The sequence below is a fragment of the Panicum hallii genome, chromosome 1 (assembly GCF_002211085.1).
Source record: "Panicum hallii strain FIL2 chromosome 1, PHallii_v3.1, whole genome shotgun sequence".
NCBI lineage: Eukaryota > Viridiplantae > Streptophyta > Magnoliopsida > Poales > Poaceae > Panicum > Panicum hallii.
In genome coordinates, this window is record NC_038042.1 from 45,961,940 (window position 1) to 45,986,133 (window position 24,194).

The 24,194-nt window shown below is 46.2% G+C and overlaps 4 protein-coding genes, 1 non-coding gene and 1 pseudogene across 5 annotated transcripts; 2 read left to right on the plus strand and 4 right to left on the minus strand.

Moving 5' to 3' along the window:
• Positions 1 to 1,881: 1,881 nt before the first annotated feature.
• On the plus strand, positions 1,882 to 6,106 carry LOC112891868 (beta-fructofuranosidase, cell wall isozyme-like). Its single transcript, XM_025958864.1, has 7 exons — positions 1,882 to 2,139; positions 2,755 to 2,763; positions 3,329 to 4,182; positions 4,293 to 4,451; positions 4,927 to 5,171; positions 5,408 to 5,498; positions 5,634 to 6,106. Exons 1-7 carry the CDS (start codon positions 1,941 to 1,943, stop codon positions 5,817 to 5,819), a joined length of 1,743 nt encoding a protein of 580 aa, XP_025814649.1. The 5' UTR covers positions 1,882 to 1,940; the 3' UTR covers positions 5,820 to 6,106.
• Positions 6,107 to 14,590: 8,484 nt separating this feature from the next.
• Positions 14,591 to 17,276, minus strand: LOC112879751 (40S ribosomal protein S14). The gene is made up of 6 exons (XM_025944171.1): positions 17,160 to 17,276; positions 16,934 to 17,056; positions 16,765 to 16,810; positions 15,570 to 15,655; positions 15,369 to 15,498; positions 14,591 to 14,936 (listed from the first exon to the last, which is right to left on the minus strand). Exons 1-6 carry the CDS (start codon positions 17,160 to 17,162, stop codon positions 14,869 to 14,871), a joined length of 456 nt encoding a protein of 151 aa, XP_025799956.1. The 5' UTR covers positions 17,163 to 17,276; the 3' UTR covers positions 14,591 to 14,868.
• Positions 17,277 to 18,370: 1,094 nt separating this feature from the next.
• Positions 18,371 to 18,450, minus strand: TRNAL-UAG. The gene has a single exon. It is a non-coding gene; the product is annotated as a tRNA-Leu (tRNA).
• A 59-nt stretch (positions 18,451 to 18,509) lies between these two features.
• LOC112900326 (protein ORANGE-LIKE, chloroplastic) lies at positions 18,510 to 21,049 on the minus strand. Its single transcript, XM_025969145.1, has 8 exons — positions 20,737 to 21,049; positions 20,129 to 20,243; positions 19,916 to 20,029; positions 19,729 to 19,815; positions 19,538 to 19,614; positions 19,322 to 19,449; positions 19,011 to 19,141; positions 18,510 to 18,753 (listed from the first exon to the last, which is right to left on the minus strand). Exons 1-8 carry the CDS (start codon positions 20,949 to 20,951, stop codon positions 18,676 to 18,678), a joined length of 945 nt encoding a protein of 314 aa, XP_025824930.1. The 5' UTR covers positions 20,952 to 21,049; the 3' UTR covers positions 18,510 to 18,675.
• Positions 21,050 to 21,581: 532 nt separating this feature from the next.
• On the minus strand, positions 21,582 to 21,764 carry LOC112879162 (annotated as a pseudogene).
• A 1,477-nt stretch (positions 21,765 to 23,241) lies between these two features.
• LOC112897358 (translation initiation factor IF-2-like) lies at positions 23,242 to 24,009 on the plus strand. Its single transcript, XM_025965647.1, has 2 exons — positions 23,242 to 23,383; positions 23,483 to 24,009. The coding sequence occupies exons 1-2, from the start codon at positions 23,242 to 23,244 to the stop codon at positions 24,007 to 24,009; spliced, it is 669 nt and encodes a 222-aa protein (XP_025821432.1).
• Positions 24,010 to 24,194: the final 185 nt, after the last annotated feature.

Sequence of the window (24,194 nt, forward strand, 5' to 3'; positions counted from 1 at the left end):
TGCATGCAGTTGCTCGCCTTGAGCTTATCTTCTTCCAATTTCTCAGATCTTCTGTTGATGCTCCACACTACGATCGTGGATCCTCCTAGTCACTTGGGACTTGTAGAAGGAGCTGATCTTCTCAGCGATGGCATTCCGCAACAGAAATGATCATCGCCTATGATTAAGGACGAAGCATGAGCGTGGTGCATTGTGGGCGGCAAATAATAGGGACTTGGGGAAATTATTCAGCCGCCTTAAGTGCTCGGGACCTTCTGGTGTTTTCTCTTTTCATGGTGCTTCAGACCTTCAGTTTGCCTTTTGGTTCTTGTAAATGTTTTTTTTTGCTCCTTTTATATTAATATATGCCTCTGAAGCTCTTACTGGTTGAATGAAAAAAAAGAGCCAAGTACTTGTTTTGTGGCATCTTAGCTGTGCGTACTTTTGTTTTGCTGCAAGGTCAACATTGAGAGAGAGAGAGAGAGAGAGATCGAGAGAGATCTAAGCCATGTAGCACAACGACAGGGAATACTGATTAGAACAATGACACAGCCACACAGGTCGCCTGCTTGCTTAGTTTAAAGTCGATCTCTCTTAGCCGCCAGGTCCACGGCTTGGAGATCCCAATAAGGTCACCGGCCACCGGCCACCGGCGCCGCAGCATGCGCAGCAAGACGACAAGCCGCTACTGCCTCCGTTCATTACTCGGAACGAGGACGGCGAGAGGAGACAGGATCGAACTCCGGATACTGCAGAATACGCTGAAGCTACGACGCACAGCAGGCCGGCCGTCCGGTGGCTGCTGATCTGCTCGCAATCATCCCCGGTGGCTCTCGGGAACAAAGAGACGGTCAGCGCCGCTGCCTCGCACAGGCCGGTGGCGGCGTGTGACATGTACACGGCCACCGGGACCATGCGGCGTGCTGCGCGGAGCCTCTGACTAAGGAGAACTCAACTGGAGCAAAATGAATGTCTTGGATTGGACTAGATGGTGGACATGACGCGGACGTGGCGGAGTATGAACATGTACAGTTAGCTGCCCACGCCCCCATTGACGCGGCGGTTGGCCGCGTTGATGTTCTACAGTGAGCACAAGTGCCTGCTCGTTTCTTTCTTCCCCTGTTTCGTTTTCACATTAAAAGGAAATTAGGGAGGGGGAGAGGGGGGGCTCTCTGCTCTGGAATTTCAGTCAAAATGTCCTTGGATGATGTTCGGCCAAAAATATATAACGATTATCGTAAATGTGCAGAAAACCAAGAAAATAACTTTTGGGTGAGACTCTTGTTCAATGGAAAACCAAGAAATGTACATTAGTCAAAGTCAACTATAAATCTTAAATTATAATTATTTCACGAAATTTTATTGTCCATGCATTTTTCTTAATTTTGCTAGCTCACCCACGGGACGTGGTAATGGACTGGTTTTAAGTTACTAGTACCTAATAACCGCGTACCATAATTTTTTATCCTCTCGTACGCTTTCAACTCTTGCATGTAAATTTGAAGGCCGTACATCCTTGGAGCAAGATCAGCACAGGAAACTACCCATCTTTTCGTACGAGCAAGTTTCATACTCCCAACGCATGACCACACTCTCTGATGAGCTTCTCTGAAGTCTTTGCAGCGATCTCTGAAGTCTTCGCAGCGATCTCTGAAGTCTACTAGTCGAGTTGCAGTAGTTAAATTTGTTTCTTCAGTTACGAGAAGTTTCAGAGGAAGAAAAACCCGACCTCGGGTAACTGGTTGGCGCCCAGTGGTTGGTTTTGGAACATGATGCACGCTGCTCCAATCGCAGTCAGCTTTGAAAAATATTTTATTTCGAATAATCAGTCATCAGACGCGCTAAAACGTGTAGTTTTTCCTCTATAAAAACCCACAGCCGGTGCCTGGTCTTCTCGCCACCCATCAAAACAAAGAACCATCCCATTCTCCTCCCTCTCCCTCCTGCAATCTCAAGACGCGATGGGGACTCCGCAGCGGGTCCTCCTCGCGCCGTGCGCGCTGCTGCTGCTGGCGGTGGCGCTGCAGCTCGCCGGTGCCTCCCATGTCATCCACAGGAGCCTCGAGGCCGAGGCGGCGCCACCGTCGGTGCCAGCCTCCATTGTCAGCCCCCTGCACAGGACGGGGTACCATTTCCAGCCGCCTAGGAACTGGATCAACGGTATGGTAGCAACTTCTCTTGAACTGCCCTGCTTCGGCTCTTTCTCTCCAAGCTACCCATTCATAGCTCCCCATGCTGGTAGTACTAGGAGCAATTGAGGTGTGTGTCAGTCAGATCATGGACAGAAATGGTACTGACTAGGAATGGAGATGGATTACGCCAGTAATACCAAACTGAGCTCGTCATGGGGGATAAGATGTGTGTTTCATGAAGCTAATATCTCGATAAGATCATTTATAGTGCCTTAGGGGAACAGCAACGAAGTACAGCATGGTAGGAGAGGAATCAGATTAATCTTGTCTAGCCTCGGTAGTTAACAAGGAGCTCTGCAGTTGTTTCCTTTGTCCTGTTTTCAGAAAAGTCTCAGCTGCAGCCTGTCAAGTTTTGACAGTAGCTGACAGTGACAAAGACCTGCAGCTAACCAAGCCGGGTGGTGGTTATATATACAATAATACAGCTGCTAGCTCTTTGTTTAAGTGCTAAACTAATTGCTCTTTTTTGTTCTTTTGATGCTGGTTGCTGTAAAATTTTGGTTCTAACATGGTTTTGTTTTTTCTTCTGTTCTTGTGGCCGGTTCTGATTGATGGGGACGGTGGCGAAACTCATCGGTGCCAGATCCGAACGGTATGCCTCTGCTTATAATTTCCAGCCCATCTCTTGTAGTTATCTCTGTCTTGTGCTGCCTGCTAGTAGATCTAAGCTGTAACGTCTGCAAGTATCATGAACAGCTGTATTTCTTAATTGTGGGATGATGAATAGCATATTTTTAAAGGGAGCTACCCGCAAAAAAATATTTTTAAAGGGAGCTAGTAGCAAAGGACATTTTGACATTCAAATGGTGCATGGCCTGTGATGCCCTGCAGTCCGCAGACTCCACATGAGAAGGCACGGGACAGGGATAGGGACGTCCTTTTCCTCTGGGCTCCAAATGGCCTGAATGAGCCGGATGGAAGCAACATATTTAATGTGTATGTACAAGCAAGAATTTGACTAGTTAGGAAGAATTCAACACATGACTTAAAACATGTTGAAAGACAGTAAAGAAAGAAAAAGAAACAGGAACTGAGAAGCATGCTATGCTAGATTCTGTTACTGAAAATTTTTGATAGAAAAAGAATACCTATCGATCGAGGACACAGTGACAGAAACTTAGAGCTAGCTGACATGCTTGGGAATTTTGGAACTGCAGCTCCGATGTACTACAAGGGGTGGTACCACCTGTTCTACCAGTACAACCCCAAGGGCGCGGTGTGGGGCAACATCGTGTGGGCGCACTCGGTGTCGCGCGACCTCATCAACTGGATCGCGCTGGAGCCCGCCATCTACCCCAGCATCCCGTCCGACCAGTACGGCTGCTGGTCCGGCTCGGCGACGCTCCTCCCCGACGGCACGCCGGCGATCACCTACACGGGGATCAGCCGCTCTGACATCAACTACCAGGTGCAGAACATCGCCTTCCCCAAGAACAAGTCGGACCCGCTGCTTCGGGAGTGGGTGAAGCCGGCGGAGCTGAACCCGATCGCCGTGCCGGAGGGCGGCATCAACGCGACGCAGTTCCGCGACCCGACGACGGCGTGGTACGCCGACGGGCACTGGCGGATGCTCGTCGGCGGCGTGCGCGGCACCCGCGGGCTGGCGTTCGTGTACCGGAGCCGGGACTTCCGGCGGTGGGCCCGCGCCAAGCACCCGCTGCACTCGGCGCTGACGGGGATGTGGGAGTGCCCGGACTTCTTCCCGGTGTCCGGGTCCGGGCAGGAGAACGGCCTCGACACCTCCGAGTCCGGCGCCAAGTACGTGCTCAAGAACAGCCTGGACCTCACCCGGTACGACTACTACACCGTCGGCAGCTACGACAAGCGCAAGGACCGGTACGTGCCGGACGACCCCGCCGGCGACGAGCGCCGGCTCCGCTACGACTACGGCAACTTCTACGCGTCCAAGACGTTCTACGACCCGGCGAAGCGGCGGCGCGTGCTGCTCGGCTGGGCCAACGAGTCCGACAGCGTGCCCGACGACAAGGCCAAGGGCTGGGCCGGCATCCATGTACGTGGCTAGCAGCTTAGAAATTTCAGAGCTTTGAATTGAATCGTTGGTGGCAATGCAGCGACGACGGCTTGTTTGTTTGACTCGTGCTCGTACGTGGCCGCGCGCAGGCGATCCCGAGGAAGATCTGGCTGGACCCCAGCGGGAAGCAGCTGCTGCAGTGGCCGGTCGAGGAGGTCGAGAAGCTCAGGGGCAAGCCCGTCAGCGTCGCCGGCAAGGTCGTCAGGCCCGGCGAGCACGTCGAGGTCACTGGCCTCGCAACCTACCAGGTTAGTAGAGTCAAGAAAGGGCCAGCGTGCGGTACTCTCTCTAGTCCAGCCAAGATCCGCTGGCCCATGACTTGTCGGCGTTGATCCTTACATGACGCGCGCCTCGCTTGTCTTGCCCCGCCACTTGCGCACGCCCTTAGTCGTTGTTCGTCCTCGCCATCGCCCATGTCGCGCGCCGTCGCCGTCGCCGTCGCCGTCGCGGCGCGTCTAGCTCCCATCATCTCCGGTTCACATGTGCGCCTGGGATTCTTGGACCCTCTCGTTCCTTCTTTTCCAGCTTGAACTCCGAAAACCACCAGTCAGTCAAGAGAGAAACTAATCTTCAACTCACGTGTGAAATAACGCCAAATCACTTTCTGAAAATGTGTCGCCCTGTTCTTCCGGAGAAACGACTAATCAAGAGAAATTCCTTAGCTTGCACTGTGTTAACGCTGACTAATCTGTTGATGATGACCGGTCGATCCGGTGATGGCAGGCTGACGTGGAGGTGAGCTTCGAGGTCTCGAGCCTGGAGAAGGCGGAGCCCTTCGACCCGGCGTACGCCAACGACGCGCAGAAGCTGTGCGGCGTCAAGGGCGCCGACGCCAGGGGCGGGGTGGGGCCCTTCGGCCTGTGGGTGCTGGCCTCTGCCGACCTGCAGGAGAAGACGGCCGTCTTCTTCAGGGTCTTCAAGGACGGATACGGCAAGCCCAAGGTGCTCATGTGCACCGACCCCACCAAGTATGGCCAACTGAGCTGCTGCTCCCTCGCTCGCACCATCCTAGCATCCTTCCCCCTTCTCAAAAGAAAACACACTGCCCATGTGGACAAACAACATGCAGTCCCCAATCCCCATGCATGTCCGGGGCAGCATATGTCACCCAGTGGCATTTTAGACACTTTTCTCCTCAAGTTCGATTTACTGATGACATAATTAATTCTTTTTTCTTTGATTTCTTCTTTCTCGTGTCGAGCAGGTCGTCTCTTAGTCCAGATCTGTACAGGCCGACCTTTGCGGGCTTCGTCGACACCGACATTTCGAGCGGGAAGATCACTCTCAGGAGCTTGGTATGTCCATGATGCCCTTCCTAACACGCAGCCTCACTTTGACTCTCGTGCTCGTAGCTTTATTGGCAAACACGCGGCTCTATGCACAGTGTATGTTGATCCATCTCTTGTTTCCTTGTGGTGATGCACGCGCAGATCGACCGATCCGTGGTGGAGAGCTTCGGAGCAGGAGGCAGGACTTGCATCCTGTCAAGAGTCTACCCCTCCATCGCCATCGGAAAAGACGCTCACCTTTACGTCTTCAACAATGGGGAGGCGGACGTCAAGGTGTCGCACCTGACTGCCTGGGAGATGAAGAAACCGCTGATGAACGGCGCCTAAGGAGTTTACCCCGTGACCTTATTCGTTTTCTTTGACACGGCTGCTTCGGAGTTGATTGCTATTGTTGACGTCCTTCATTGATCAAGAAGTGACTGATTTGAGTCGTTACTTCTGATAGATTATTCTTCTGCTTATGTGTGTGTGTACACGTGTTTTTTTTTTGTACTCAGCTGTGGAGGAAAGGGAGAAATTGATTATATATGCTTCTTCTTGTACAATATGAGTTATGAGATGAATAACTTGTATGATGAATAAAAGCTGCTAATTTTGCAGTGTCAAATAAATAACAAATAGTTCCTTTCTCTCTCTCTCATGAAATTCCATTTTCTTCTCTGATGTATCTCACTATCTCCAGCAACTTAGGGTGCTTGGTTCCCTAGGGCTTATTTTAAGCCCCGTCACATTGAATATTTTAATGCCAATTAGAAAGATTAAATATAAATTAATTATAAAACTAACGGCATAAGCCTAGGGGTTATTCACGAGATGAATCTATCAAGCCTAATTGATTCACGATTAGCGCATGTTTACTGTAGCATCATATGGGCTAATTACGGACTAATTAAGTTTAATAGATTCGTCTCACGAAGAAGCCTACGGATTATGGAATTTAATTTTTGATACTCCTAATTAGCATCAAACATCCTATGTGACGGAGCTTAAAATAAGCCCCCAGACACCCCTTATCATATATATGATAATAATTTTACAATTTAGTTATCCATAACCTTTAGCTAAGTGGCAATATATCAATAGGACAATCCTTTCTCTCTGGATTATTGACTGGTCTAATAGCGAGTTTACGCGCTAAAAGGGCATCGATCGTGCGGTGACGCAAATGATGGCGGGGCGGAATCTGAGATAAGAAATCATGGGAGGGCGGGTGTGCTAGTAGCTAGTGAGATGACCACGTCAGCGTAGTACGTAGGACGGTGCCCTTTGCCACTTATTATATATAATAATTAATATGTAGGGAGATCGATCTCCTTTTTTGTTAGAAAAAAGAAAAATATTCGTGTGTTGCTATCTCCAGGTGGGGAGAGGCGGCCAATGGTAAACCAAGGACATCATCACGAGCAAATCGAGCCACGTAAAGGATGCTACTTACTAGTATATGTAAATATGTATGTAATGGGCGGGTGATGGCCACGTCGGCATTGCACTAGCTAGCTGTTCCACTGTTTCTCTGACAGTTGCATGATACAAACTCCATTGTAAATGCATGATGAAAGATTTGCCCACGTGGAAACATTATGCCGAATCCGATGGAGTAAGCTAAGGCTGGGGCACGGTGTCAATGCAAGCGATAAAGAATTAATGGAGGTGGTACTTGTAAGAGCATCTGCAGCAAGCTTCTAATAAATATTTCCCGATAATATGAATATTCCAATATCACTTTCATGGATTGTCGGGGAGATACTTTTATAATTCCCCAGTAATTTCATCCTAATACAACTAACATATTTAGGAGAGTTAAAATTCTCTTTTTATTTGAGAGGAGTTGGGCTGAAATAATGGGATGACCCAATAATTATTGGGAAAGGGGGAGGTATTGGAAAATTGCTGGAGCATATCTTTTTTCCAATACTGACAGTTTATTGTGAAAAAAGAGACCGATGGAGATGCTCTAATATCGGAAATGGCTAAGCTATGATAGCGGCAAATGAAAATAAGGAAACTATGGGAGTAGAGAGTTATGAATCATTACCACTAGACGTGAGGTGTAAAGGAATAGGAATTTAAAAAGTCTTATTCAACATTGTGTCTCTTATACCGTTGATGTGGTCATAGCTAGTATCCACATGATCAGGCTGGAAAACTATACCTAGATATACTTAGAGTTCTTCTTGCTGGGCAACAGCCTTGGATATTGAAAACTCAAAAGTAGGAAGAATTAACATAGGAATGAAGCGTCTTATTACCCATATATATGGTACACAGGAAAACAACGAACATATATAGGAGACATACTAGAGCATGTGCACGTGTATTCGACTTCTTAGAACATGGAGTTTCAGCTCATGTTAAAAAGGGTGGTACTTATTAATCGATACTGATAAGTGCGTATAGCTCATAGACCCTACTCGATTAGGATGTGGCAAGAAGACATACACCTTTCTTTTCCCTTGTACCTTGCATGTTGCATGCTATTACACGAACAAGAAGCTGGCGGTCGCTTGTTTTAGGTGTGTTATTGGAGACTAGTAGTGCGCGCGCGGGGCACCAGTACGTGTAATCGCGAAAAAGCTTGTGCGGGCTTGGATGATCGATCATGCACACACTCGTCCAGTTGATCGCGCGCGCCTACCAATAGCTCCACCAACGCATGTGTATGTGTGCAGCTCGTCTAGTGCTGCATGCTGACCACTAGCTAGCGTGTGCAGCAAACACATCTATAGAGAGAGAAAGATTAAAACGCTAATCACATGTGTGCTTGTGCAGATAGCTAGTGTAGGGACTAGGAATCCAGCCCTCGCTGGTTTATAGTCGACACAGAGACAGAGGAAGCAGTGAAGAGGAGGATGAGCAGCGAAGGAGGGTGTGTGACTGAGTGGATCATGAGAGCAATCGGTGGAAACTATCTGTGCGGATCAGAGTTCTTGACTCAACAAGCTAAGAGTGCTCGTGTTTTTTTTTAAAAAAAACGTTTCTAAGAAAGTCTAAACTATGTACGGTGTTGGAGTGAGCGTATGTAGGTGAGCATCTTCATCACTGCTGTGTTTCGAAGAAAAAACAACTTTTTGATAAAGAATCTCTACTCTTATTATTTACTTTTGCTATTGCAACTCAACTGAAAAAAAAAGCAATGACGAAAGGGGGCAAAACGATAACCGGGCGCATAGTGGTAGGTGGGGTTTTCTGGAAAAGGAGAGATTGTTTCGAGTGGGTCAAAGTCTCTGCCCAACTTGCAGCTTCCCAATGAATGAGACCGATCAGGACATCATCACTTCATCAGCCGCAGGACTCCCGTGACTGGATCACATGTACACATGTGGACCTCCAGCACTCGAGCAACTGGATCTTTTCTTTGACCTCGATGTAACTAAACTATTCCTTGCACGGCTGTCCTACTAGTTCCTATTGCAGGTACCCGTTGGAAACACCCTTTTCGCAAAAAAGTGATAACACAAACCTCCCTGCTATCAAGTACGTATTGGGATTAAAGTAGTTAATATCATGCCCAAAAGTTAAAAAAGGTGGCGCCGTATGATAGGTCATTGTTAGGTGCAAAATCTTTTTTAAATTTTTTATTGCGCAATTAGTAGTATATTTGCACAAGATCCCTGGCCGTGTGCGTTAAGGAATAATCAATCAAGCAGCGTAGCCATCTTTGCAGTTGACTGTAGGGATAGCTTACGCTCGGAAATGAGCACAAGGATAAGGCTGGCATCCGGCAGGGTCAGACTTGTGTGCATAAAACCAGGCACATCTGATTGTTTAATCTTTTGCACTGACACCTGTCAAGTTTTAAAAACAAAACTAGAGAGGGCAGCTCAAGATAACAACCAGCGCCGATGCAACACGTACATGTATGCATATACATTATTTGTGTGGCAAGCTGTAGTATAGTCTGAACCGAAAGTGAGCACTGCTGCTGTGGTATAAAATGGAAATTTTACCTTAATTCGTGAGCAAACTTATGTACGCTAGCCCATCAACTCTAGCAGCTAGTAATTTTAGTAGATGTATGTAAGTTTTGGAAGTTTGGGGATAAGTAAAAGGTGCTACCTTTCTTTTTGTTCATATTCTGTCTAGCACAATACTCATACCGACACTTTGAAATCTTTATGTGAGCATGCATGATAAACTTTAGTTATCAATTATTCTATGTCTAGTTTATCCTAATTTATAGTAGTCCCCTTGCGTCGGGCCTTAACGTGTGTTTAACATGTGTTTAGTTAAAACATTATTTTAATTTGATTTATGTGTTTAACATAAAAACCAATAACCTCATCACGTCTTGCATACATGTACACATGGTCTGCATTATTGTAACACATATCATGCATGTATATATAGTTTGGGTTAGTTTCTTTTCTATATATTAATAAGAGTAAATTGCACCTACCATACAACAACTTGTAAGGATGTATCACTTTAGTACAACAAGTTGCAAAACATGCAAACATATATATAAACATGTCAAATATGTGCATGTACGCCACCAAACGTATTTTTCTATGATCGCAAGCCATGTACGTTCTAGCTAAGGTCTGCAAGAGATGGATGGCCAAAATGCAAATTTGATTTTCTCCGATCATTTCTTTCTAGGATTGGAAAGAAGAAGATATATGTAATTGAGAAGATTCGTTCGTTCCATCATATTTGACATGTTTATATATCCTTCTGCACGTTTTGCAACTTGTTGGACTAAAATGATACGTACATACAAGTTGTTGTATCGTGGGTGCAATTTACTCTATTGATAATATAAAAAGTTGATGGATAATTTCGAACAAAAATAAAAATATTACAGGATATTATTTATAGTAAATTGTTATATTTTTAATTATGAAAAATGTAGGTAACTTAGAAGAAAATTGAACGAGGTATTTTTAAATTATCTTTTATATAATAACAGAGATAATAATTTAGATATAAATTATTAGAGAGCTGCTTCAAATATCTTTTGTAATAGCACACATGGTAATGGAAAATAGAATAGATTTGATGAGTAGAGGGTTCTAATTATATGAGAATTTATCTCTTTTTATAATACTTTCGCAAAAAATTGACATGAAGGCTTCAAAGTCTGTGAGAAGAATGACAAGTCAAGGTAGCAATTTTGACCAAAGTCACCATAGACCTCTCGTTCTACAGGCATATTGCCTATTAGTGAAAGAGTACTTCCATTCATTCCTAGAATAAATTCATAAAAATGCGAGCACTTAATTAATATAGTCAACTTGTGTGTCAATTTTTGTGGAAAAAAAAAGGTCTCCGTGCTCATGTTCTATGACTCAACTAATCAACTTGAGCACTATGATTTGTGCAAGGTCACAAAGTATCACAAATATTTTTCCATCTCCTTATCATTTATCAACTTATGATTTGTGAGGTGCACAAATTGAATCATCACTGAAGAAGAAAGAACTGGATGTTTTACTCCACCTCTCATAATCTTCATCATCATTCCACAGCCTGTGGTCAACTTAAACTGAGATCCTCCCGTTCGCCTTGATCCTTTATCTTCGGACAAATCATGGAATCCTCTAACCCATTGGTTCCGATCGACGACACGGCTCCCGGCCGGGATTCCCTGGAACGTGTCATCCGTTTTGCTCACAGAAAGTGCAAGGTTCCGATGATCTCGGTAGTCTAGTGCCATTTCCCTATCAAAGACGCTGCCAATCTTACGCATGCAGCTATCCGGAAGCCACCCATGCGTGCCACTTCTGAGTTCTGAAAGGAACGTTACATAGGCCAACGACGACACAGATGCTCACAGTTCAGAGAAGTCAGAAGGCATGGCATGTTCTTCAAGCGTGGCACTTGTGCGATCTGTGGCGACGCCCCACCAAAAAAGGTGGCGCAAACCCTAGCTTAGCTAGCTAGCGACGTCCTAGAAACTGCAGCGCATCGCCGTTCGCCGAACAGAACGTATCAGAAGAGACGAGACTAGCCCACAGCTGGATCGGAGGAGAACTTCATGGCGTGCTTAGCTGACAAAGAAGACGACAGGACGTACAGACACACACCAACATTCAGTTCAGATCGAAGACATGGACGGCCACTACGATCCCGTAGAAACAGTAGCGTAGCGAAGCCCTCTCGATGCCTCCTCCAATCCATCGCCGGCTTTCGCTTTTTCGATCGGCAATTCGGCAGCTGGCGACAACATAGGCAAGCAGGCACTATGCCATTGCCATGGAGATCACTGGTCACCAGACCATGTGGCGGTGCCCAACTTCTCGCAATCGCAGAGACGGTGGAACAGTGGGGGCGGGGCGGCCTGTGGCCGCTACCAGATCAATCGAGGAAGACAGGTCGAGGTTGCATTGGCGCGTGCAGGGATCGGTCGACGCGACGCCACTCTGGGTGAGCCGACGGATCATAGGATCGAAGTGGAGCACATAATGTGGCGTTGCAAGGCAAGATCGATCGATACGGCGCCTTATCATGGAGGAAGGATAGCTAGTGCGGATGTGTAGGTGAGGCCTTTTCTGCGCTTTCTCTAGATTTCTTTTCGATTCTTTTGATGAGTCAGATTGGTCATTGGAGCAGGCAACTGGATCTGCCGGCACTGCCGGATTCAAACGTAATGAGAGCAACTGTGAGCAGGCATTGCATTTGCATAGAATGAATGGGTTAAACGCCAAACCATTAGAGAGTACCGTGGGGTATTGGAACTTTGCTAGGATGGGTAACCATTTTTTAAGCTTTATTATTCTAATAAAATAGAAGTATAGCTTCTGCAACAAGGTGACATCACTGAGGCAAACAATATCAAGATTGAAACTAGGCCATATTTGTTTCACCCCCAGATTATGTAATCCAACTTAAAATCCATATGCGGAAACAAAAAAAACTATTATAATCCAGGATACTATCCACACTTTTACACAAAAGATTGAGAGGCTCCCAAAAATCCGTAGAACCCGATGGGGAAGCAAAGAACTCTGACCCACTGCCACCAACTACAAAACAAGTACATGCATCTCCAAATTAGTGTTTTGAGCCAAGGGGCTCGCTCCTTTTCAGTCTAACGGGCAGCTTTCCTATCGGTTCGGTTCACAGAGAAATTTATGTTTCCAATTCTAGTGAATATGTACGTAGAGCATGTACAAAATGTTCAAATTCCTCCGCTCAGGCACAACAGTAGATGCCACTAAACTCTGTACATCTCTCTAGAACAACCTTCTTACCTTCCAAACCTTGTACTCTATGTAAACTCCCGTCGAGGCCCAATACAATATCTAACGCATTACACCAATTATTTCTAGTTTACGTATATATCATATAGGTCTTCCTTCTAACCTTCACTGCATGCTTTGCATCACGCCCGTTTACTATATATAGATGCACTAACCAGCTCATGGAAAAGCCTAAACTGATGAGAACAAGGTGGGTTAACTGACATATGTGCCTAGCATAGTGGCTCCCCAAGCCTCAAGCATGGATAAATGAGCGGTTTCTTCTTATGAAATTGCGTCAAGTTGAACTCAGCTTAAGATATCCGGTCTGATATATATATATATATATATATATATATATATATATATATATATATATATATATATATATATACCGTACTGAGCTACTCTTTACCGACCTACTCACCCAAAAAAACTAAGATCAAGAAATGGCGTAAATTCACTTCTCCTTTAGCACCTAACCCGCTAGTACATGTCACACGAGAGAGAGAGAGAGAGAGAGAGAGAGAGAGAGAGAGAGAGAGAGAGAGAGAGAGAGGGAAATTACACAAACAAAAACCTTATATACACCGGCCACAGACTAGCATAACTCAAGCAGTGAATCAGATATGCCACGCCCGTTGAAAGCATTATATTAGGCCCTAATTCAATTTTGATGATTAATAATGGTCATTATGGCTAACTTGTGTTTTGCAGTGGTAGTTTAAAGTTAGGTCATAATGATGGGCTTATTTAGTGTTTTTGGCTCCATATTGGTTTTCTCAGTATTGATCATAAGCTCTTAACTAAGAGAGAGGGGTTTCCTTTAAGATATGAGAAGATCAATCTCAGCTGCATGCCTTATAAACTTAGAATCATGTCCATTATGATAGATAGATAGCATAAATCACGTTTTGATCCAAGTTAAAATTTCAATGTTCTCTTCCAGTGACCCTGGAAACTGTGCGATGTTCTTGACTTCTCGTGCTCCGTTTAGGTGATATTTCTTTTTTCAGTTCACCCTGGATGTTGCCGCTGTCATGGGGAATTCCAGGTTAATTGTGCTTTGGTGTCAAGATGATGTTGTAGAGTCTGTTGAACCGTGGAGGTCAAAAAAAAATATATGTAAAACTGTAAACACCGGAATTCCTGTCCATCTTAGTCAGGATTGGACAGGCCATGCGTCATCCCAATTGGAGGCAGGATAAGCGATGAAAAATGGTTTGATTTAAAAACTCAAAACACATATCTTTTCTTTGGTAAGCCCCCTTTTATCAATTCATTTAAACCGTGATATTTTTTTAGTATTAATACAACTCGTCGATTTCAGCCTCTTAGAGGATCAAAATTTCAAGATGTCAAAACTGACTTTTCATCCTGAGCAAGCGATGTGGATGGCAAGGTCTCCTTGCACAGCAGGCCTTGTGCTTCATCAACGACAACAGTCTTCATCTTGGACGGTAGGATATTGGTTGAGATCAGGAATTTCATCCTCCTCTCCTATTGATCAAATTAAGGTCGAGTGGAATTCTGAATTCAATATGCTTAGAGTGCTTGATGCAGTTGGGTTGATGAAATGTTGTGATAGCCTCTGCTTTGTGAAGGAGTCAGTTTCAGCTTCTGTTTTGATTGAATCTGTTGGTAAGCTCAATTTTTGGGTTGTGCAACCTCTGCATTACTGATGTAAATTTGGCTACACTGGCAGGAACTAATGTGGCTGTGCAAGTAAAATCCTTGACGGCCTGTAGCCTTAAGCAAGGGTTATCAACCTCATCAACACCAGCTTTCCATTATAGTTTCCGATGCAAATTATTGTTTTATCATTCCAATAGTTTACCACCGATTTGGAATCGCCACTTTCCTTTTCACCAATTATCATCTTAGCATACAATTCAACGTGCAAAAAAAAACAGGGACTAAAGACAGCCGAGAGCATTTCAGGTTGATATTAACTGAAATCACTTTTGCAACTATTTATCGAGCCAACAAGCAAATAAATTAACAGAAGTGGGAGCTCCTGTAATTGTGTCTTGCTACGTTGAATGGCACATACTTCGTCAACAAGGATTAAACAGAAACATGTCCACGAGTTGACACCTCAAAACTTCAATACATATTGCAAAACTTGCTCAGTATATGAGATGAAAACAGTCTAGAACTGCTACATCTGGAAACACCAGCCGATATACTTGAAATTACAGCCTCCTTCCCCTTCTGCCACCCTTCCTGCGTGTGCTGTCAGTTGGGACTGGGGTGACATCCTCTGAATAAACAAACAATTTGTAAGGTTACTGGAAAGCATGGGAAATTTTGATTTGTCGCATACCTTTCCGAAAGACAAAACTATGCATCATACATTCTACATTACATATATGACGCAAATTTAAGTGGAAACATACTGCACCATGTACATGTGCAACTTGCATTAAGAGTTACATCATCTTCTGCCTGGTTGGCTCAATGATGCCACCAGCCAGTTCAGCAGACTACAGAATACTAAATAGATAATGTATTTATTCATCATAAAAGCTCATGTTTAGCCACGGCCAAGCAAGATATGTAATGTTGCAAGTAGTACCAAACTATCACTGGCTCACTGAGTATATATAGCAGAAGACTTCTTGGACCTTTTTGAATCTAGCCCAGATGAATGGAAGATGCAAAAAAAGGGTACAACACAGGCCTGTCTGCTTACCAATACGACCAATCTTCATGCCAGATCGAGCAAGAGCTCTAAGGGCAGACTGAGCACCAGGACCTGGAGTTTTGGTCTTGTTTCCACCAGTAGCACGGAGCTTAATGTGCAGAGCAGTAATCCCAAGCTCCTGCAAAAGGGAAATAAGAAACTGTGCACCAGCAGAAAAACAGAAGAGGTTTTGCCACAGTAGAAAAATACCTTGCATCTTTGAGCAACATCCTGTGAGGCAAGCATAGCAGCATAAGGTGATGACTCATCACGATCAGCTTTAACCTTCATGCCACCTAGACAATGCAACAATTGACAAGTTACCGTAATAGAACACATGCAACCAAATGTATGGTTCCTGAGTACCTACAAAAATACTTCCATCTTTTAAGAAACCACTACAGGTAATTATGATCATTAAATAAGACCAGACTTTTTTATCCAACTCAGAAAGTTATTACTTAACTAATGGCTATTCAGAAGCTCGTAACACAACAGGCTACAAAAAAAAATTGCAGTCAATAAGTCATGGGGACGCTACATGGTCAAAAGCTACTCTTGAACATGCATAAATTCCAAACTGAGATGCATTAGCTGAATGCCAGAAGGGGCAGCTCAATATAGATAAGTACAATAGGCAAAGGTGCGCTGTCAAAACAAATATTCTACACTCAATATTGATAGCTTGTGTTTCCAGCAAGTACTTGATGTTTGGCTCCACACAGAATGTTATAGGAGCCTAAAATAGCTAAGAAAAAGTGAAACTGAACTACAACAATAGAAAAGATAAATGATCGAGATTAAGCTTCAAGTCATGTTCATGTTCACTTCCATAATATAGGAGCCTCCATTCAATTTAGCAAATGGACCCAGCAGGAATGACTCAGCACAATCAGCACAGGAAAGCAACTGACTGACACCAAGTATACACCACAGGGTACAGAATAGCAAGATGAAGACACCTAAAACAAAAACAGGAAGAGAGAGGGTTCAAAGAAAAACTCTCTGATGCCTCATTATCAATCTTGCACAGCTATGACTCGAAACGCTCCCACATGAATGAAAGGGAGGCGATCTTAAGGGCCGTGCTTGACAAATATAAAACTAGTTCTTTCAGCTAAACACTGAGCATAACCATCTAACATTTCTTCTATCATTAATAAAACCTGATGGCATGAATTCATAATCAGGGGGGAAATACAATTGAAGCAACCAAATCAAGTGGATTGTCGAGCTCGACTAGCCAAACTACATAGTACGAAACTGCATCATCATCTCTTTACACAGAATAACATAGGATTAGTTAACAGCACAAACAGACATGCAAAACTACCAATGTCATTGCAATCAAACATTAATCCCAATACAATAGGACTTGCGAGAGAAACATGAGAAGGCCATATACCAGTGATGCGGACGAGCGTTTCCCTCCCAGACAGATCCGTCACATGCTGCGACACCACACACAAGTACACATGTAAGCTTCCAATTTTCACTCATTTCTCTAGATCCTTCGCTCAAATAAACGAATCGGATGGAAATGGATTTGGGGGGGGGGGATTGCTACGTCTTACGATGAAGGTGTCATTGAAGGAGGCAAAGATGTGGGCGACGCCGAAGACGTACTCTCCCTCGCGGACGGCGGGGCCGAGCGTCACGTTCTCCTCCTTGGGCTCCCGCGTCTTCTTCCTCCCGGACTGCACAGCATCGGTGACAACAGTAAATGCACCGCGGTCAACGATAGCGCGCCATGAGATATGAACGAGGACAGAGAGGGAGAGAGCTGTCGCAGGTGCATACCATGGTGGCGACGGCTGCGGGTGAGGAGCAGGAACGCGGCTAGGGTTCACGAGCGAGGACGGCGGCGAGGTGGCGGCGGCAAACCCTAGCTCTCAAGCGGCTGCGGCTCGGTTTTTGGGTGCCCATATAAGTAGCGCTCGGTCGTGCGTGGTTGTGGGCCTCGCTTGGGCAAGCCGGGCTCGTTTGGCCGGGCCTCACCTCTCGTGAAGCGGCCCAATATATCCTTTTTTAAAATAAAAGAAGCGGCCCAATAAGTCTGAATGGCTTCATGTTTATTCGGTCTAGAGCCTGTTCGGATACAATGAAAAGAGAAAGAGAAAGTACAAAACTTTTACTCTTTTGCACTTTTTTTGCACTTTTGGATCCAAATACCCCAAAGTGCAAAAGGGCAAATGCTACCGTAATTTTGCTAATTATAGATTAATTAGGTTTAATAGATTCGTCTCGTCATTTAGTCCTCATCTATGTAATTAGTTTTTTAATTAAACTATATTTAATACTTCTAATTAGCGTCCAAACATCTGATGTGACAGCAGCAAAAATTTTACCACTTACCCTTTTGCCATTTGCCCTTGGATCCGAACAGCACCTTACTTTATTTTGCTTGGTGGAGAGCAAACGGTGCAAATTTTGAACCCTGCTGTCGAGGGAAACATTCGTAAGTCGCAGGTAAATCTGATCATGGGTAGTCCGATCTCATAAATCCGATCCGATCCACTCGAAAGAAATCTGAGCCGATCCTATCTGATCAATGGGTTGGACTTGAAGACGGACTCGGGCGATATTTATAACCTGGTCTAAAACACGGGCCGGGCACGAGCCAAAGTTTTCTACTCGAAATCCAAAAGAACCTCGACCTGAACTGAAGATTATATAAAAATATGGATTTGATCCGACCCGACCTAACACATGATCAGGTCTACTCGCAAGTTATATCACCGAAGAAATTTGTGATGGAGTAATGATAAAAATAAAATGAAGACTCTTCTCTAAAGAATGAAGATACAAGCAAGATTGTTCGGAGACAACGGGAAATCTCCGCACGCAAGTGTTATATCAACCAAAGAAATTATTTCTTTGACGGAGTAACATAACAAAAATAAAATGAAGACTAACGGAGATTTCGATCTGAAAAGATTGCTACACTAGCCTGATTGTTAGGAGGCAACGGGAATTATAGAAAGTGCAGAAAATTTTAAAGAAAACACAATTGACAGCTGTGGGATTTGAACCCACGCCCTTTCGGACCAGAGCCTAAATCTGGCGCCTTAGACCACTCGGCCAAACTGTCATTTGTTGATAACAGCAGGAGCAAAGACACATATAAATGCAGGCTTAGCAGCAAACACATCTCGAGGAACTCGGATCCGTATATTGATTGGTCAAGTAACACATAACACAGTTACGAGTGTCCAGTGCTGTATTATTTATTTGTATATGATCTGATAACATGAAGTCTTGCACAACACAGAGTAACACACAAAGGAAAACTGGTTTACTCGCCATTTGCTCAACACTAATCAAAGGGATCTATCCGTGGATCATGCTCGCTTGCCATCGCCATTCCTGTGCACAAGCATGTCGGGCACATCACCTGGCAAACAACAATCAAGACAGTTTATGGAGGCAATCATGTTATTTCTAGAAGATGATATGAAGTGCCCTATCTGTTCTCTTCTGTGACCAGGAACATTTTCGTGCAAAACGGAACTGTCTAATCCGCACTATAACCTTGCAATTTAACCTAAAGAAAAATACATCAAGAATAATAACTTTTGCATTGTTTCCAATTCAATCTTTACACAGCATCAACATGAGCATGGTGAGGTATAATGGCGATAGACGGCATACCTTTCTAGCCCCTGAACAATTCTGACACCTTTCATTCGTTGACCACATATTATTCCCTGTTAGTGAAAAGGGCTTTGTACTCAATAACATCCCGCTCCCGCTAGCAGAACAGCGAGCACATGGCAAGTATCCTACATTGCAGAAGCAAGATCAGACAAGCAAACACAGAGCAGCAAAACATCGTTTCAGATATCTTTAAGTTTGCATTTGATCCACTCAAAAAAAAAGTTTGCATTTGGACAATGAATCATCCGTTAGGAGTGGCTGAGGCTATTCTTGTGTCAGATAGTTCAAAAGGAAATTGTTTGTACCAGTCCCATGACAATATGTGCATCTTTTCTTTTCTTGTTGCCTGACGTTTCTCACTTCAACCAACATTAAAGCTGAGATAACACCAACTGCGCCACCTGAAAAGGATGCCACTATGGGGTCTACCTGACTGAACAGCAGCCAACAAAAATGTATCAAATAGCTTTCCTAAGCACTGCTACAGAATTCACTATCGAGATATAGGTTCTTCAAATCACCTCAATTGAAGAGGCAAGTGCAAGGTCCGTATAAAATCTTCATAAGATGTACCACCAAGCCCTAATTTCAGTTCAAGCTGCATCCGGAGAAAGATCGATAACTTTCTATATCAGTGCTCATAGTGAGAAGAGGTTCTTGTAAAAAAGAAAAAAAAACAGGGAGGACAAAAATAAACAAAGCTGGCACTTACTACTGGGGCTATCAAGCCTCCAAAAATGATTATCCCAGATATGACAGAGAATGATGTCATATAGAGTTGCTTCATTGTCTTTGCTGACTGTTTTGGGCAAACAAAAGAAAAAAGATAATAGAACTTAGAACAACTTCAGATGCCAATGTGATCATTTTTCAGAAGTTTGTTGAGAGCTGTTGGTCACCGCATGAGGCATAAATGGAATAGTTGATGGAATCTCAGGCATCTCATTTTCTTCACTGCTGGCACCTTTGCTTTCAGCAGTTCGGATTCGCTGCTGCACTCTCAATCGTCTGACCTGATAACATTTTCCATAAATAAAGTAACGTGATGAGCTTCGCCATATGGACCACCAAAAATTGGCCAACTGATACACATAACGCGCAAAAACGGAAACCTCTTCCATTAGAAGGAAAATTTTGTTGCGGCGGCTCTTGATGTTGTCTTGAATCTCTTGCGATTGCATCTTAACAAAGTCCTCGATTGTCTCCGGACCTTCAATTATGCAAAAGCTGTAGAGAAGAAGCATGATCAATTGAGCCTGTGAGACTGGGCCACTATGGATTAGCATACTTGTTGTTGGACTAAATTTCCAAAGAAGATATCTACGCTGATTACTCTACGAATCTACTTACAATTCATAACCTTTGCTTATTTTACTTCAGATCTATCGATTTGGTCTAGCATAAAAACATCTTTCTTATGACATATCTGGGTGAATCTTTGATGTGACTTCCACTCTAATGTTACAATTTAACATTAAAACACTCTAATAGGCATTTCTTGGAACTGACCTTGCTGTAAGCTAACTGTAATGTATATATTTCCAAGCAGCTTCTGCAGAAACCTCGAATTTCACGAGCGACTGCTACCACCACCAATCAAGGAATCATCGTACCCGACTACCCGTAGCTCAAAAAAACCCACATTCCTGGGAGGCTGGGACCGTTTCCCAACGAATGAAACCGGGAAATTGCAAGGATGAAATTAAGTAAGCAAAGCAACCTGGAGGGGGCGCCGTCCCCGGCCACCCTGGACTCGCCGGCCGGGGAGCACCGCCGCAGCACCAGCTGCCGCCGGCCGCACCGGGCTCCTCCCCCTGCCGCCCCCCGCGCCGCGCAATGCATCCCCCGGGAACGGGCACGCGAGGGCGCCGCCGGTACGAGCAGGAGCACCCTCTCCGCGGGCGGGGCCGCCGGCGGCGCGGCGAGGCAGGACATGGCCGGCCAAACCCCCGGGAGCTCCAAAGCCAGCCAGCTAAGCCAACCGCGCGGCGTGGCCGTTGGCGGACGTACGGAAGCGGCTGGTGCCGGATTCGGATAGGGGCGCGGGCGCCGGCCGTAGCGGGTCCGGGTTCGCGGGCCGTTACCGCATTACCGCGGTAGATGACAAGCGTGGGGAGCTGCAGCATCTCGCGACAGCGGCATCGGAATTTCCTTCCTCCTTGTACCCGTGACGATGGTCTTGGCGTGTCTACAAGAGCGAGCGGAATGACGGTGAAAAGTCCTAGCGGCAGCCGGCCAGCCGTGCAGACTGGAGTGGCTGTGCGAGAGGCCGAGAAGCAAGTGGTTTGGACATCGGCGCCCTACCTCCATGAAACTGCGGCTGTGCTCCACCTTCCAATCTTGGAAGTGAGGATGCGTATCCATTTGCCAAATCAACATTTTCTGGGAAAGTCGGAATCCTAATACTTTAGAGGTTGCATGTGCTATCATGATGGGCTATCCATTATTTGGGCTTGCATGGCCATCTTTAGGGAACCCATCTTACTTGCCATCTTGATCAGTTATCACTTCCCTTCCTATTCCTATTAATTAATTTCTATTAGTTAAATTTTAAGATTGATTTGGTTGGGGTGGGCCAAGCCCTACCAGTAGTGCAACAGTGCAACAGCTAGGCGACGCTCCCAACCGGTGGGTCTTTTTCCACGAAAAGTAATTTTAATGTCAAAATGGACATAGCGCACATATTAGATATTAAATTTATAAAAACAGATACTACACTTAATATTAGCCAAAAGGACGACAAAGTGTGAAAAGGGTGTCACAGGAGCCTTGGTAGCACCTCAGATCGTAGGTTCGACTCCCCGTGGAAGCTAATTTTTTAATGTTTAACGGTATTGTGCTTTAAGTGGTAGATGATGTTTCCATCTACAGTAAAGCGTCTGTGATGATTTCGTCAATCTTAAGTATTTACCGGCTCAGTCTTCGAAAATGCTCATAAAAGTAGAGTTTGCATACGTGCGTTCTTAAAGTTGTGTACGTGCATTACGACGAGTGTCTGAATTGTACCGTATAATTAAAAATAAGATAAAAAAAATATGAGTTGGAACGAAGCACAACCTTGTGTTTTATGCCGTCCTCCCGCGTGCCCTCGCGGCCTCGCCGTTGGCCGCCCGATGCGGAACTAAAACCATCTCCCACGTCCTGCAACCCCCCACCGTGCTGGGTGCAAATTTGGGTCGCGTTTTATTCCACGGCCCCATAACTCCTCCAATGAACTTGCGGGCCTGGTTGGGGATGCCTTCTGGCGGCGCTTTATTACATTGGGCCTGGAGCTCCGCAGCAATTCTTTTTAGTTATTAATCGGCTGCCGTTTTGGGAGCACGCATGGTCTCTAAAAGGAAAAGAACTGCTGCTCAAAAAAAAAAGAAAGAACTGTAGAAGCATAGGGGTGGACCCAGCCCCAATATTCAAGTGGTGGCATGCTAAGGCCAGTCCGAGGAGTTTTACGGCACAGTTACCAAGACCAAGAATTAGATAACTGTGTCGACTAAGTTTCACAGAGATGATACTCCTCTCTCGTTCTGTGCAACCCTCTACTTCTTTCTTCTCGTCATGTCAGTAAAATTGATAATATGGTATAGAATTTAATGCTATAAAACTCTCCATGAAACTTTCATTGGGACTGGCCTAACTGCTGACGTATGCAGCTAAATATAAGGTCCAAAATTCATTGAAATAAAAAAAATCGAGCGGTGGGCCGTGCTCTTGCTGAGTTCTACGTAGGTCCGCCCCTGCAGAAGCATGCAACAGACTCGCAGCATGAGCTAGTACACATCTCTTCAAGCCATGACGAGCTGGCCAGCCAGGGCGCAAGCGCCCCGTGGAGAGAGGCTGACAATTTCGTTGGTTGGTGCCTGGCGGTACCAGAGTCCAGAGGTTGTTTGGTGATCAATGCAAGCGAAAATATAAAGTTTCATGCATGCTCAAAACGAAATGGACAAAGATTTGGAACTTGGAAGGACGTCGAAATACAGCTAAGGATGATCAACTAGCCGGGGCGGTCGCCGTGGCCCCTCGTTTTTTGGGCCGTGGATCGTAGCCACCCGGGGCCCCACATGTAACCTCCTCGTACTCCAAATACGCACGAGCGGCGCGCACCCGCGCGATACGTGAGCAGAGCGCGCAGCGGACTGAGGAGCGCACGCACGGGTGACTCGATCGACGCAGCAGCGCCTTCCTCCCCAAGCATCCGTCTCCCCGGCCCGGCCCACCGGAGCGGCAGCGCATGGCACCTCGCCGCGTCCTCCCCCTCCTCGTCGGGGCGCTCCTCCTCGTCCTCGGCCTCGCCGTGCGGGGCGAGGCCGACGCACCCCGCCTCCGAGGCTCCGTCGCCTGCCTCGACTGCGCCGCGGGGCACGACCTCTCCGGTACGTTACGTTACGTACGCACACGCACGCAGCGCACCGTCGGAGGCAGGCCGTGACATGCTTTTGCGTGCGTTTTGTGCTCCGCACGTGTCGTGCCAGGTGTGGTGGTCGCGGTGAGATGCGCCGACGGCGGCGGCGCGGGCCTCCTCCGCGCGGCGCAGACGGACGCCCGCGGCGCGTTCGACGTGGCCATGCCAGCGGCAGTGGCGCCGTCGTCATCGGCCCCGGCCACGCCGTGCGCGGCGAGGGTCCTCGGCGCCACGGAGCAGCTCTGCGCGCCGCGGGGGCTCGCGGTGGCGCGCGTCGTCCCGGACCGGGCGCCTGGCCCCTCCTCGTCGTCGTCCTCCTACGCGCTGGGCTCCCCCCTCGCCTTCTTCACGATGAGGTGCCGTCCAGCTAGCGGCGGCTCTGCTGCCGCGGCGACCATGGACGCCCCTGACCAGCAGCGGCAGCGGGATGCCCCGCGGGTGCCGCCGGAGGCAAGGCCCGCGCCCCCGGCGATGCAGGCGCCGGTGGGCGCTCCCCCGCGCGCCGGAGGCATCACCAGCCCGCCGCCATTCGGCGTGGGAGGAGGGCTGCCTCTCATCTTCTTCTTCCCGTTCATCCCCATCATCGGCATCCCCTGAATGAGTGGAGCGCCCACCGCCATGTCCGAAGCGCTACTTACCAAGATCGTATGTTACTCTACGCGCGCGTGTAACAGCAACCAATAATGGGAAGCGACCATCTGTTCCAGAATCAACGAGTGCAGGTTCTGTTTCCATTACAAATTTACCATGCAACCGTGCCGTTGAATCCTCGTTCAGAAAAT